The 13881-nt window shown below is 51.0% G+C and overlaps 2 protein-coding genes across 2 annotated transcripts in view; both read right to left on the minus strand.

Moving 5' to 3' along the window:
* Serping1 (serpin family G member 1) overlaps window positions 1-13881 on the minus strand; it is a 258370-nt gene that overhangs the window by 193037 nt on the left and 51452 nt on the right. The window lies entirely within an intron of this gene.
* Window positions 2556-13881, minus strand: part of P2rx3 (purinergic receptor P2X 3) — a 30183-nt gene continuing 18857 nt past the window's right edge. Inside the window, exons 9-12 of the mRNA XM_046444622.2 lie at window positions 6534-6627; window positions 6233-6298; window positions 5620-5697; window positions 2556-4675 (exon numbers count right to left, since the gene is read on the minus strand). Of these exons, the coding sequence (XP_046300578.1) occupies window positions 4571-4675; window positions 5620-5697; window positions 6233-6298; window positions 6534-6627 (343 nt within the window). The 3' untranslated portion in view covers window positions 2556-4570. The remainder of the gene's footprint in view (window positions 4676-5619; window positions 5698-6232; window positions 6299-6533; window positions 6628-13881) is intronic.

A 13881-nucleotide genomic window follows, 5' to 3' on the forward strand; every position in this document is an offset into this window, starting at 1 on the left:
CTTGGGGGACGCCACTTGGGAGAAAGTACCTTGTCTTGGGGAAACCCGCTTCTGGTCCAGCCCTGTGCTCTTTGGCCTCTGAGAATGACTCCCATTTCCGGTTCTTGCAGCCATCTCTGTTCATAAGCCAGCAGAGAGAAAGCCTACCTCCTCCATCGCCGCCTACCTCTGCAGAGGGGCCAGTCTTAGGAAGAAGCTGCCTCCCGCCGGCCTGGGCCTTGCAGCCCGAGGCATGATGTCCGCTGGCAGCACGGTTCCCATTCCCCCTTCTATACAGCCTCGGGCCTCTCTCCTTCACCCACTTTCTCAGAAAAAAAGACCCTGGGGACTTGGCGAGAGAACACTGTCCTTGGCCTTAACTTTGTGCCAGCTGGGGCATTGGGCTCCAAGAGGGATTTAGAGTTCACGAAGCAGGAAGTTTAGAGCTGAGACTGGGTATTAAGAGGGTAGAGTTGTGTGTGTGTGAGAGAGGGAGGGAGAGAGAAAAGGTGTTGGGGGGGGGCATGTAGGAGTATTTCTATGTGCACCCATGTACATGTGTATGTATCTATTTTGGTATATATTTGAGGTATTCTTTATATATGTGAGTATCTGCATATAAAAACCTATACATGTGAATGTGCATAAATGTGCATGTATTTGTGTCTTGAGTGCACATACATTTTATATCTCTATGTATTTATGAGTGTATCTGTACGTATGTGCTATGAATGTTTATGTCTGTGTAACTTTGTGTCCTTACATGCTTGAATCTCTATGTGTATTACATATGTGTATGCATATCTGTGTGTTTGATTAGTGAGTGTGTGTGTGTTCATGTGTCAGTGTGTACCTGACACAGATAGCCATTGTGTACACAGAGATCTGTATTTGCATCTTGATGGAATGTGGCTTTAGGGTTCATTTTTTCTAAATGTACTGTTTCCCAGAGTGCTGGGGTTGAGAGAAGAGGACAGGGGTCAGCCCTGGGGTATGGGTGGTGGAGAAACAACAGGGATGAGTTCTTTGAACATGGGCAGGTCTCTGGATGCAGGTGAATGGGCCTTGGTATGGCCATGAACCTCACTGATCCTGGCCTTCAAGAACTTGAGGTGAAAAGACCTGTCCTCAGTAGAAGTGTTCATCCCTCCACCTTGGATGGAGATCGGGTCAGCCAGCTTCTAATCCCAGCATGTCAGGTAATCATTCTCCTCAAAGTGTGGAAAGGGAGCTGCCTGGGGGATAGGGCCTCATGCAGGTCTCTGTGTTGAACACTGCAATAAGCCAATGCTTGATGCTGTGCTTCTAAAAGGAATAGTGGAATCCAACTCCAGGGAGAGGGAAGGGGAGCTCTACCTAGGTAGTTATGGGAATGGTATTTCAGTTGAATGCCAAGTCCCCTTTCATCAACCTCTACATCCCTCCCTCATGGCAAATGGCCTCTAGCCAAAGCCAGTAGCCCAATATCTTGACCAGAGATAGAGGCAGGGAGGAGAAAGAAAGAGGGAGGCCAGAATCCTCTCAGGCTGAATCTTCCTTGGGGCAGGCCAGAGTAGGTTCCTCAAATCTGATGCTGTGTATTATTGGGTCTCTACTTCAACTTTTATATATTGGTTCATTTGGCTGTTTAAGACCTTCTGGTTTTGAATAGCTCTTGATTAAAAAGCAAATGCTCTTGAGAGAAGAAATTCCCTAGAAAGTTAACTACTAATTCCTCTGGGAGACTAATTGACAAATTGCTGAGAACAAAGCTTTTTTAGGAAAAAACACACAAGGGAAGGATGTGTGGAATTGTTAGTGGGTATGGTGGGCATGGTGGGTGGGGAGGGAAATATTACAAAAGAGAAGACAGTGCTGTGGTCACAGTTTTCTCTTCCTGGAGACCCAAGAAGACTGTATTTCCTAGTATTCCTTGCACTAAAATTGGGTCTGCAGACTGCTACTGAATCTAGCTATTGGATATGGTGAGAAGTAGGCCACTTTCAGGCCTGGTATCTAAATGATTCCCATGATCCTCCAGCTCCCACTCTTCCTGTCGCAGTGACCTGGGAGCCCATGTGTCTCTGATGGCATAGCTACCAGATGGAAGGGGTTGTCTGACCTACTTTGTTTGATTAAACCTTGAGCTTTTGCTTGTGACTGAAGCAAAATCTATTTAAGCCCAAGACATATAGAAAAGAAGGTGTCAACAAATTTCTTGATTTTTTTTCCCAGATAGACCACAGGAGTCAAGAGCCCAGGCTCCAGAATCACAAATTGCTGGGGTTCAAATACCAGTTTTCTCATTTCCACCTCTCCATTTTAGTAAGTCTCAATTTCTTCTTCTGTAAAACGAGGGTTGAATTAGGCATTGCCTGTCACACATTTAGCCCTTGCTTGCCAATGGGTGAGCATCAAAAAATGCTAGTTTTCATGCTGAGTAATTAAAGCAGCAATGTAGTGTTAGGCGTGAGCATGGTTTTCCAGCTCGAATTTCCACCTACTGTCAATTTGTTTTTCTATCAAACAGGATTAATAACAAACCATAGCAACCTCACCAGGGTTGGCGTGAAGGTCCATGTGATTGTGTTGGTGATTGTGCTGAGCAAACCACGACGTGACAGAGACAAGTTAGCTGTTGTCATTAGTACTGATATTAGCTCTACGTCTAGCACATAGAAGTGGTACTGGGTTCAGATATGGGGAGGACAGCACCAGGCTCACATACACTTACTGGCAAGCTCAGGAGGGGCTGAGGCACCTGCAGGAGGATCACCCCAGTCTGGGGGAAAGGGAGGAGCTGGGGGAAAGGGTCCCTCTGCAGGACACAGCTGCCTCCATCTCCTTCTTAGCATCCCTGTGAGTCCAGCCTCAGACTCAGTCTCTCTGAGTCTCAGTTTGTCTTCCTGAGAGCTGGATTCACCAGGGCTGCCTGTGGGACTCCTGGCTGGAGGGCGTGCCATGGCCTTCTCTGATGTCTCTGCTGGAGAAATGAAGTTTGGTCAGGTCTCCCAACACTGCCCAGTTCCTGAGGCTGGCCCTGGGGTGATGTCACCCACCACCCTGAGGAGGGGACTGTGAGTGAGGGCAGAGCTATGGGCCTCATGTGAGGGAGTATTGCCCCTTCTCCCCCTGAGATGGGAGATCACTGGGGTTGGGCTTTTGCAGATGCACCCAGTGTGAACCTCCCAAGCTGCTCACAGACCTGCCCCCGCCTCATTTCCCTGCACCTTCTAGTGAGGGGCCAGCCCTCCATCTATCATTCAGCTCATTTTTGCTGAGACCTTATGATCATGTCCACACTCCAGCTTTTCCAGATGCAGATTCACCAGGAATCCCAGGAAACTCACACCCCAGGGTTCTTGCTTGCATGAGCCTCTTCTAATTCCTAATTTTATATTAGTTTTAAGGAGATGCTTCTAAATTGTGTATGGTGTGGGATTCCTAATGGCCGGGTCTCCCCTGAACTCTGTCCTGGTGTGTTTGGGGGCCTCTCAGTATATGAAAGCCCAGAATGGAGACAGTGGGACATCTGGGCCAATGGAGCCAGGGTGATGCTCTTTCCAGCTTCCTCCTCCTCGGAGCAGCAGGACACCTGGGTTCTCTCTTGGCCACTAACTCTGTGGAACTGGACCAGTTTTTTTCCCTGTCTGGACTTAGTTTGCTCATCTGTAAGGAACAAATTGGGACAAGATGGTTTCTGAGGCCCCTCTAGGTTCTACCTTAGAAGACCACCATCTATTAAGACAGGCTGGCTACCTGGCTGAGCAGCTCACAGCACATTGGGTCTCACTGCAGCTTTGTCGTTGACATTTTAAATAAAGATTGCTGAGCTGCTGGGACAGGGCCCAACTACAAACACAGAATCACCTCCCCCCACGGTGTGGCCTGATCTGGCTCCCGGATTGGTTTGGGGACTGAGCTGTGGGACAGTCATGCCTCCTATTTCCTTCTGAACTAGGAACCCACCCAAGTGAGAGATGAGACCCATTGTCTCAACAGGCTCCCCTACAGTGGGGCCTGAGTTCCTGGGAAAGCTTGGGGTTACTCTTTATTAACCTAATCAGGGTCAGGGACGGGCAGCTGTTGTAGTAAGGGAATTCCTTCTTCTCTTGTGGGTGTGGGCAAAGGAGTTGGTCAGACCTGGGTTCAAATCCCAGTTCTCTCACTTCCTGGCTGTGTGGCCTGGTACCATTGACTCAGTCTCTCTGAGTCTCAGTTTGTCTTCAAAACAGGGAAATGAGTATTTGCCTTAGAGGATTGTCTGAGGATTAAATGAGACAGTGCGTGTGGAAGTGCCTGGCACTTGGTAAGTCCTTGTGGGCACCCGTCATTACTATTAGTATCTCTACTCTTTGGAAGGGGGCAGCTTAGGTGTTGCAGTCCCGGAGTCCCAGGAAGCAGATGGGGGCATGCAAAGGGTGAAGGTGAACTGAGGTTGTAGGGAGAGCACTACCAGTCTGCAGGAGCACGAGAGGCCCAGTCCCCTGGCTCCCAGCCGTGGCCCCATGGGGTGGGCCACAGAAGTTAGAGCCCTTATTTTTCCCCACCCCCCCTTGCCAGTGGGGCTCCCTGTTGGGGAGGCCTGGAGCCCAAGGGTGAGTGTGGGGCATCAATGGCCAATGGAGTAAGCCCCTGAGTCCGTGGACTGCTTCTCCTCTGTGGCCTGGTCCCTGGAGAACTCTGGGTTGGCGATCTTCAGTGTTGCCTCGTTCACCTGCAGGCAGAAGGACTGACATTATTTTGCTGTGACAGGGCAAGGTCCCGTTGAAGCCAGATTTAAAGATAGGTAGTTAGTGTAGTTCAGTAAATCGGGTCTAATATCGAGTAAAATCGAAAATGAAGGCTGTGTTGCGAATGGAGTCCAGGAAAAGTAGAACAACTCTTAGAATGTTAATGTCCCCAAGGCCCAGAGCCCATCCCAAAGAAAAGTTAATGAAACAGCTCCCAGCAAAGATGGAGATGCTAATCCAAAAGTCCTTCCGGCCCAGATTACTCCTTTGGCCCACCTGTGCCCCACCCTTTGGGCCTTTCCACCTGCAATCCATCACTGAAAGTTAACAGAACAAAGGACAGGAATGCCACAGGAATGCGGGAAAGCTGAAGAAGACCTTAGCTATAAAAAGGGGAAGACATCGCCCTTCCATGGATTCCACCTCTTGGGTCCTCTTCTTCCTCCGGGGAGAGGGGAGAAGTCTTTTCTGCTGTCCTTTAATAAAGCTTCTACTTGCCACTCTAAACTTGCCTCGCCGTGCTTCTCTGGTGTTATACTTTAACATTGGGGAAGCAAGGACTCGTCACCGGTCAACAACGGTAACACCGTCAGACAGAACGGGTGGTTCGGGGCCATGACCTGGTCATTAGGGGAGCTAGACAAGCCTGTGTGATCCCAAGACTCTTCCCATGTACTCCAGGGACAAAGAAGAACCTGAGCCATCCCAAGGCAGGATGTGTCCCCCTGCAGAAATGGGACAATGAGTGGGTGGGGACTTGTTGACAGCGATGACTCACAGAACTCCAAAGCTCTTTGAAGAGTCCTCTCACCCAAATGTTCTCTTGTCTGGACGTCCAATATTTATTGAGGCCCACTGAACTTCTCTCCAGGGAACCCCGAGAGGTGAGTCACCAGGGCCCTCCACGTGTCACCCCCACCCCACTCACCTCTTCAAACTTCTTGGCTTTGTATTGGTCGGCCCCCTTGAGGAAATTGAGCAGGATGATGTCACAGAGGACTGTCCCCTGGAGGAGGAGAGGCAGGGCAGGCTCAGAGAGGTGGCCCTGGGAGGGGTGGGATCAGGGAGGCTGGAAGCCATGGGTTCAAGTGGCTACTGAGCTGCCCCCAGACAGACAGTGGGTCAGGTGTGGGGCGATTCCTCCAGAGAGGCCGGACTGATGACTCCCCTTAGCAAATGCCCAGGGGCTTTGCAGGTGTTGTCATGGCCACCTTCCTGGCCCCTTACCACCCTCAGAGCTTGGAGAGAGGAATGAAGGATCTAGAGGGAGGAGTCTGTGGGAGCAGGGCTCTGACGCCACCTTGCTCTGGAGTCTCCTCCCCACCTTCACGGTGCGAACCAGAAACTGTAAGATGTGGAACTTGCTGGAAGGCAACTCCGGGATAAGGAGCTCTGTGGGAATGCTGGGGGCGGTCAACCCAGGGCCTTACCTTCCAGCCCAGGTAGGGCTCGCCTTGGCCACGCCCTCTCCCCTGGCTCCACCCCTTCCTGGGCCCCACCCCGGCTGTCCCGTCTGACCCCCCCCCAGAGGCTGAACTCACCACTCCCACTGAAGTAAAGGCCGCCACGGAGCTGATGATGGTGGGGATGATGTTGAACTTGCCGGCCTGTGTGCGCAAAGATGGGGGAGTAGGCGGAGGGCCGGAACACGGCTGGAAACTGAGGCTGAACGCGGTCTCCCAGCCAGAGACTCTCACAGGGCCATAGAGCAACGGCAGGGCCCACCCCTTCATGGTACAGGTGAGGGGACGGGAGATGTGGCCTCTGGTCAGCCCCTGCAGGGCCCAGCAGCTGGCCTGGGATGCCCCTCCTGCTGTCCACACGCCGGGCCCCAGGACTCACGTTCCCATACACCAGCACGTCGAAGCGGATGCCGAAAGCCTTCAGGAGCGTGCGATACTCGCTGCCATTCTCCATCTTGTAGTACTTGGCAAACCTGGAGGCCAGGGGCGAAAATGGGTCCCACTGCGGGCTCCTTTCTCTCCTGTCCGAGCCCGCAGGGTCCTTAGAGGACCCATGACCCTCAACAAAGTAGCCCTTACTGATGGTTTGGTGAGACACTTGCCACCGTCCTTCCTGGCTGGTTACCTGACCACTTACACAGGCTTCATCGTGGGAATTTAAGAGCAGCTTCCTGGGCCACACCATGAACCCACAGGGTTAGCATCTCTGTTGGTCTGATGTCCTATGTGTACAAAAGCTTGAGACGCTGCTGGACTCTGGGCTTCTTCAATGCTGCTCATTTGGGATCCAGGGTCCAGCTCACTGCAGGTGCTCCTGCCTCTGCTGCCTTCTCAACCTGGCTCTCTCACCTACGAGCTGTGCGATCTTGGGCCAATTATTTAACCTCTCTGAAACTCAGTTTCCTCATTGGCATGTGGGGACAATACAAAAATCCTGCTTCACAGGGTTCCTTTGTGAATTGAATGAAACCACATGTTAGGGGTTTAGAACAGTCCTGGGACAAAATAAGAACTCAGCAAATATTTGCTGATGTTGACTGTTGTTATTTGCTCAAGAAATATGTTTACATTTATAGAGTGGTGGGAAAAAAAGTGCTTCCAGCCACCTCATCTCCTCTCATCCCTGCCTGGGTCCTATGCAACAGGGAAGCGAATGTTCTTTTGCAAAGAAGACTCTGAGAGGTGAAGTCACTTGTTCAGGGTCACCCAACTGGTGAGAATCAATGCTGTCTTCGTCCAAGTCCGAGACTGTCTGGTACCTTGGCCAAGACTATTCTCTACCTTGGGTGCTGGGTGCCATGAACTGTGCTGAGGCCTTGAGAATGACCACATTTAATTCTCTCCACAGACAGCATGGGCACTCCACACAGAAGGGACAGTCCATACCCCCATCTGCAGAAGGCTGTGGTGAGGAGGGGCCTTGCCTGTAGTTTCAATTAGTAAGCGCCGGATTGGGGATTTTATGGCATTAGTCATTTGGCTTTGAAATCTAGAGCACTTGGCCCTGCATGACTGCCCAGCATAGCCCAAATGCTAACATTAGTGCAGCCTAATCTCTATGGGTTTCTGTCCCACAGCTGAACAATGGGTTCCTGATGTCAGTCCCCTTGAAAGTGGCGAGGATTAAGTGAGATGACCGGAATGAAAAAGCCCAGAAAGTTCTGCAAGTCTTGGGGTCAACACAGCTCTTATTTAGTGCTAGCTGCCTCCCTCTGAGTGTTCTCAGCCCCCAGAGACTCACAGGCCTCTCCCAGCAGAAAGAAGGAGGTGAGAACTCATTCCCTGGAAGTTTTCAATGAATGACCATACACAGTGGTGCATGCCTGTTATCCCGGCTACTCAGGAGGCTGAGGCAGGAGGATTCCAAGTTGGAGGCCAGCCTCAGTTACTTAGACCCTGTCTCAGAATAAAATATAAATGGCTGGGGATGTAGCCAGTGGTAGAGTGCACCTGGATTAAAAAAAGAAGAAAGAAAGAAAGAAAGAAAGAAAGAAAGAAATTTTTTTCGAATGACGGAAGTAGTATCTCTTCCATAGATATTTGCATTTGAAATTGTACAGCAGGGAGAAGGAAAAGCTCAGCCCAAGCAAATCAATAATGGAGGGATTATAGAAACCGGAGGAAGATAATTGTGATGGGGAAGGGTCACCTTCAATCATAAAACATTGGCTATGCTCTGGCTGTAGCCAACTCCTCGGGCAGTGGGGAAATCTGGAGAGAGGCAGAGATGTCTAAACCCTGGCTTTATCACTTGCTAGCAGTGATGTTACTTAGTCTTTAGGGTGTCAGTTTCCATGACTAAAAAATAGCGGTGGTCATACACTCCCCCCCATTGCTAGTGGTGGTAGGTAAACACTTCATGGGACTGAACCCTGGAGGCAGACACCACAGAAACCCCTTTTATGATTTTGTCCACCTGCCCCTCCGTGCTCAGTCTCTGCCGGTCTTTGTCCAGCTCTGGGCCCCAGGAGCCTCATCTAAGAGACAGCTTCCACCAGTTGCCCTGTTCAGTTTGCAGGCGGGTTCTGTAGATAGACCCACAAAAATTTCAGGGGGTGGGAGAACAGGAGGGTCAGGGTGTTTAGTCTGCTGAGGCTCAAGCAATGGCTCAGTTCCCCCTCAAAGGCCAAGAACCTGAAGGACAGCCCTGTCCTGCAGCTGTGGATTTCTCCAAGTTCTGGAAATTTCCCCTCTTTGCCCATGCCAGCCTTCTTGGCAGCTAGCCTTGAGGTCTTCCACCAGCCTCCTTGGTTCCTTGACCCCAGTGCATCTTTGTGAATAGCACCTTCACCTAATCACCTCTTTGGAGACCACCCACTGTTTCCCACCGCCAGGACACTTACCCTAGTCACCCCCAGGAGGCAGAGGAGGAAGCTCAGGCCTAGGGAGCTCTGTAGGGTGGGGAAGGGGTGCGGGAGCACAGGCCAGCACATTTTTTCTATGGTGCCTGGGCAAGGCCAGGACCTGTGTGCCCAGCAAAGGTGGAAGATGAGTGAGAAAAAGGCCCCTGGGGGAGCTGGACCCAGGAAGTTATTTCCTGTGAGCTCTGCAGCTGGAGGGAGAGGCAGGGGAGGCAAGAGGGTCTTCTCAAGTCCATGAGGCCCAGGGTGAAATGAGAGTGGGCCCAGGGAGGAGGCTGAAGGCATTGCCACCACTCGGCCTGAGAAGGAAAGGCTTGGAGGCCGGGGACAGGTGGGACAGGTGACCCATCTCTAACTCTAGTAACTTCTGTCTGGGTGGTGGGTGGGAGGGAGCTTCACAGACCAAGGGAACAGGATGGATTCAAGCTGCAGCAGCAGGATGACAGGTAGACATCGGAAGGATATCATTTCTCTAAAGATGGTGTGATCAGGCCAAGAGCCTTCTCTGAGGAGGCCTCTTAGGAGGTTTCTAAGAAGTCTGGGAAAGAAGTATCTGCAGTGGGCAGAGGCTCCGGAAGTCTTCCTGGATTCCAGGTTGGCCTGAGCGTAAGTAGGGACTGTGACCCTTTCCACACCCGAAGCCATTTATAAAGCACCGGAAGTATCCGCAGATCCCTTAGCCCTAGCAGCTCAGTTATTCTCGGGAAGAATGTGTGGTTGTTGAACCATTTTCTAGATGAGACAGATGAGAAGGTAACTCGCCTGAGCCGGGCTCTGATCTGTGCTGCGGACCCTGAAGGCCACACCCTTAGTCCCACGCCATTTGCCTTCGGCTCCAGGTGGCTGTTAAGGGTGCAGGCAGCCCTGTAGTGTCTCAAAGCCCTACTGATTCTGGGTTCTACATCACTGGAGAACTCAAGGCCCCTGTCTCAGAGCTGTGACAGCTGATGCCAGTGAGGCAGGCAGGGGTGAGAGCATGGGCCATAGGCATGGGCATCAGGGTAAAGGCTGGACCTTCACTCCCAGCCTAAGGCTATGGCCACGAGAAACACTCTGACACTGACGTGGAGAACAAGAAGTCTGCATCCCGGGCACTGCTGTTCGGAGCGAGGGCTGGCTGAATTTATTCTGGGAAGGAATGTGAAGGAAACAGGGAGAAAAATCAAAGCGGTCTTGGTTTTTCTCCAGCACCTGCCTTCCAAGAGGCAATAAGCATGGGAAGATCATTATCTCACCAGCCACCCACCCTCGAGGCTTGGCAGGGACAGACTCTCCTCCCCAGGGGGGAGGGAGGCGGAGGGACAGCTTGGGGAGGAGAGTCCCACAGTCCCGATTCCTGTGCTCCAGTGTGGAGATCTGGCTGACTCCTGGGGCAGAGATGGCCAGTGGTCACAGGTCTGAGTTACCTTCTCTCTCTCGGCACATGTTTGGAACCCATTTTTTAGTCCCTTGTATCTAGCTGGGGCCCCATGACTATTTCTTGCCTGTAGAATGTGAATGAAAGTGAGTCTTGTCCAGAGGTGAGGGGAGATGGTTCAGAGCAGCATCTCTTTTTCATCCCCCCCTTCCTCATCTGATGGCCAGTTGCTCAGGAGCTAGGGGGAGATCTCTGAGGCCCTGGGAAAGACTGAGTCAAGATGGCAGGAGCCCAGATCCCTGAATGATTATGTGGGATCCCCCATCCCCACTGACCTGGTGTGCCCTGAGCAAGAAATAAACCTTTGTGTTAAGCCACTGAGGTGAAAGGATTGTTTGTTATAGCAATTAGCAGTACTTACCCTGGCTGTCACAGACCCTCCTATGTTTTTTATTTTTCTTTTGTGTCACTGGGGACTGAACCCAGGGAAACTCTACTACTGAGTTACATCCTCAGCCCTTTTTATTTTTTATTTGAGACAAAGCCACACTAAGTTGCCCATGCTGGCCTTAAACTTGTAATCCTCCTGCCTCAGTCCCCTGAGTAGCTGGGACTATAGGCACTTGCCATTATGTCCTGTCAACAAACACCCTTGGTTTCATAGATCAGAAGATTGAGGTTCAGGGAGAAGAGTTTGCCAAAAGACAAAAAATGAGTTAAAATTGGGGAGGATTAGATAGAAAGAAGGCAAATTCCCAGGATGCTGCATTCTTATGAATCAGCCTGTGCTGATTCCTAACAGGTCCTAGGAAGCTGGGTACGTGGCTTGGTTCTCATGAACTGGCTTCTTATCCCTGGGAAAGTCACTCAAACTATCTGAGCCTTCTATGACAAATGAAAAATGAAAGAAAAGAGTTATGGGGAGGATCAGTTGAGAGAGGGCCCATACATATTAGGTGCTCTTCTTATACTAGGATCAGGATAAATAAAATAATTTCTACATTTATCTTAAGTATATGCTCTTCTCACTCCTGGAGATAGTAATATTAGCAACAGTCACTGCCAACATATACTGAGTGCTTACTGTGTCCCCTGCACTGTGCCAAGTGCTTTATACCTAATTCACTTCATACAACTATCCCATGAGATTATGTATTGTTGTCCCTCCTACTTTCGGAGAAAGAGCCAGGACCAGAGATGATAAGCAACCTGTCTAAGGTCACAAAGCCAACAGTCAGTGAATAAAGCTCGGACTCAAACCCAGTCAGTCCAGCTATAGGGCAAACTCTTAGCCAGTGCTGTGGTCTGAATATGGTTTGTCCCCTCCCAAATTCATGTGGAAAGTGAATCCCCATTATGAGATATTAAATGTTGGGACCAGGTGAGGCCTTTAAAAGGTGATCAACATAAAGGGATTAACTCATTTATGGGACACATCCACCTTCAAACTCCTGTTCATCCACTAGGGTCCAGCTCAGATGGCTTCTGATTCTTCAAGCATTCAACAAGTACATCAGCACAGCTACCAGACTCCAGACCCCAAGATGCCCACTCAAGCTGAGGCTTGAAGGGTTGGGGAGTTCAAAGGCATCAAGTCCAGAGGTGGGGGCAGCTTTCCTGCTGAGAGAGTGACAAGCCCCCTTCTGGGAAGGGACATGGTGTCTATGAAGAAGCTGAAAGAGCATGGATGGGCTGGAGGGCAGAGGTGATAATGGCCGGTCCCCCTCACCCTGGCTAATCATGTGCATCTCTTCCCGACTCCATCCTAGCTTAAAATCAACCACTGACCTACACCATGAGCACTGGCAAACATTATGAAGCAAGGTTTTGTTTTCCTTTTCTGCAGAGTGCTGGCTTACTGTGCAGAGCAGAGGCTGTGCCCCCCCCCACCCCGGGCTGCTTTCCTATCTCCTATCTCCCCCAGGCTGCAGCCTCAGCCCCCACCACCCCAGACCATGACGACAAGCTGCCTCTTACCATGTCTGTTTGCCCAGTGGCCTAGTGTTCACAGTAAGGGGTTAGGAAAATGCTCGCTAGAAGTAATGAACTCCTGAGATTCTTGACCTCTCGAAAGATGAGACTAACTGGCCTAAGGGATTCCTCCTGCCCACTGGACTCCTTCAGATTCTCCTTATGCAGATGGAGCTAGTATATGGTGGCATCAACAGACTATTTCTCTCCCAAATAGAAAACATTTAGATCTGGCAACAGGCGAGGTGGGAAAGTGAGTGCAATCAGTGGGAACCAGCCCAGTGAGGAGAAGTGGGGGATGGAGCAGGGGCATAATATATAGCCTTGCTAAGCCCTAGACCGAAGGCATCACTCTGTTATTTCATTTAGACCTCAGAGTGACAGCTCAGTGGAGTGGCAGGTGGCTTAGGGACTCTGAAATGAGGCAATCCTATTCCTAAATCCTGACATTGCCCCTTGAAATAGTTTATATGACCTTGGCAGGCGACTTCACCTCCCTGTGTGCCAGTTTCCACATCTGTAAAGTGGAGATAATAGAAAGCGCTGTAAGGGCTGTTGAGAGGATTAAATGAGCTACTGGATTGAGTGCAGGGCTGAGCGCAGTGCCTGATGCACAGTTTCCAATTCATATTAGCTATCAATCATCAAGCAATATGCCCCGGGACTACAGGCTGGAGAAAAGCAGAGTGACTCTCTGGCTACTGGGTCTGCAAGGGGCACCACTGAGATCTGGACACAGGCTGCTGGAATCCGCAGCCCCTGCCTACCTGACTGCCTCCCTAAGACAGGAGCTAAAAAAGAGAGCTCACTGTGGGCCCCAGGGGAAAGGGGGCTGGTTGAGAGGTCGCCTTTGAAAACCCTCTGCTACTGAAAGCATAGCATGGCCGTGACTGGACCAGGCCACAAGTATCAGTAGAGAGAGCAGAGCCTGGACTCCTGCCAGTGTTGGGCTGTGGAAGGGGAAGGGGAAGAAGGGGAGGGCACATGCAGGGCTGCAGTGGTCAGCAATGGGAGGCTCCCCTGATGGGCCCCCCTAGAAGGACCACCGAGCCAGGCACTTGCAGGAAACTGTGTGCAGATAAGTTTCCAGGTCTCTGGTGCCAGAGGTCTGGCAGGCTGATCTTCCCAGGCTGCATTCAGAATTCTCTTGCCCTCTGGGTTCTGGGGTTTGGACAGTGGGAGACACTGGCAGGGAACCAGTGGGCAGGAAAGAGAAGGGGCTATTTATTTTGCCTTTGGGCCCCTTGCCCTGCTCTGGTTTCATCTGGGGGCCTTGTCTCTCTGTGACTACAGCTCCTGTCAGGGACCTCAGCTGAAAAGCAGACTCCCATTCTTCCCACTATGGCTGCAAATCTAAGGTGGTAATGGCCACTCTGTTTCTCTGTACATGGCTGGGCTTCCACATGGGTTCCTGTTGGGGGCGTTTCCTCTCAAGCTCCTGCTACGTGTGCTTTCCTACCAGGAGCTTCACTGACACACCTGTTCTGTGACCAGACAGGACACCCCCGAGAAAGGACCAAACTGAAAATCCCGAGGCC

Source organism: Marmota monax, unplaced genomic scaffold, assembly GCF_021218885.2.
Source record: "Marmota monax isolate L192 unplaced genomic scaffold, Marmota_monax_Labrador192_F-V1.1 WCK01_AAM20220418_F8-fsc00038, whole genome shotgun sequence".
Lineage (NCBI taxonomy): Eukaryota > Metazoa > Chordata > Mammalia > Rodentia > Sciuridae > Marmota > Marmota monax.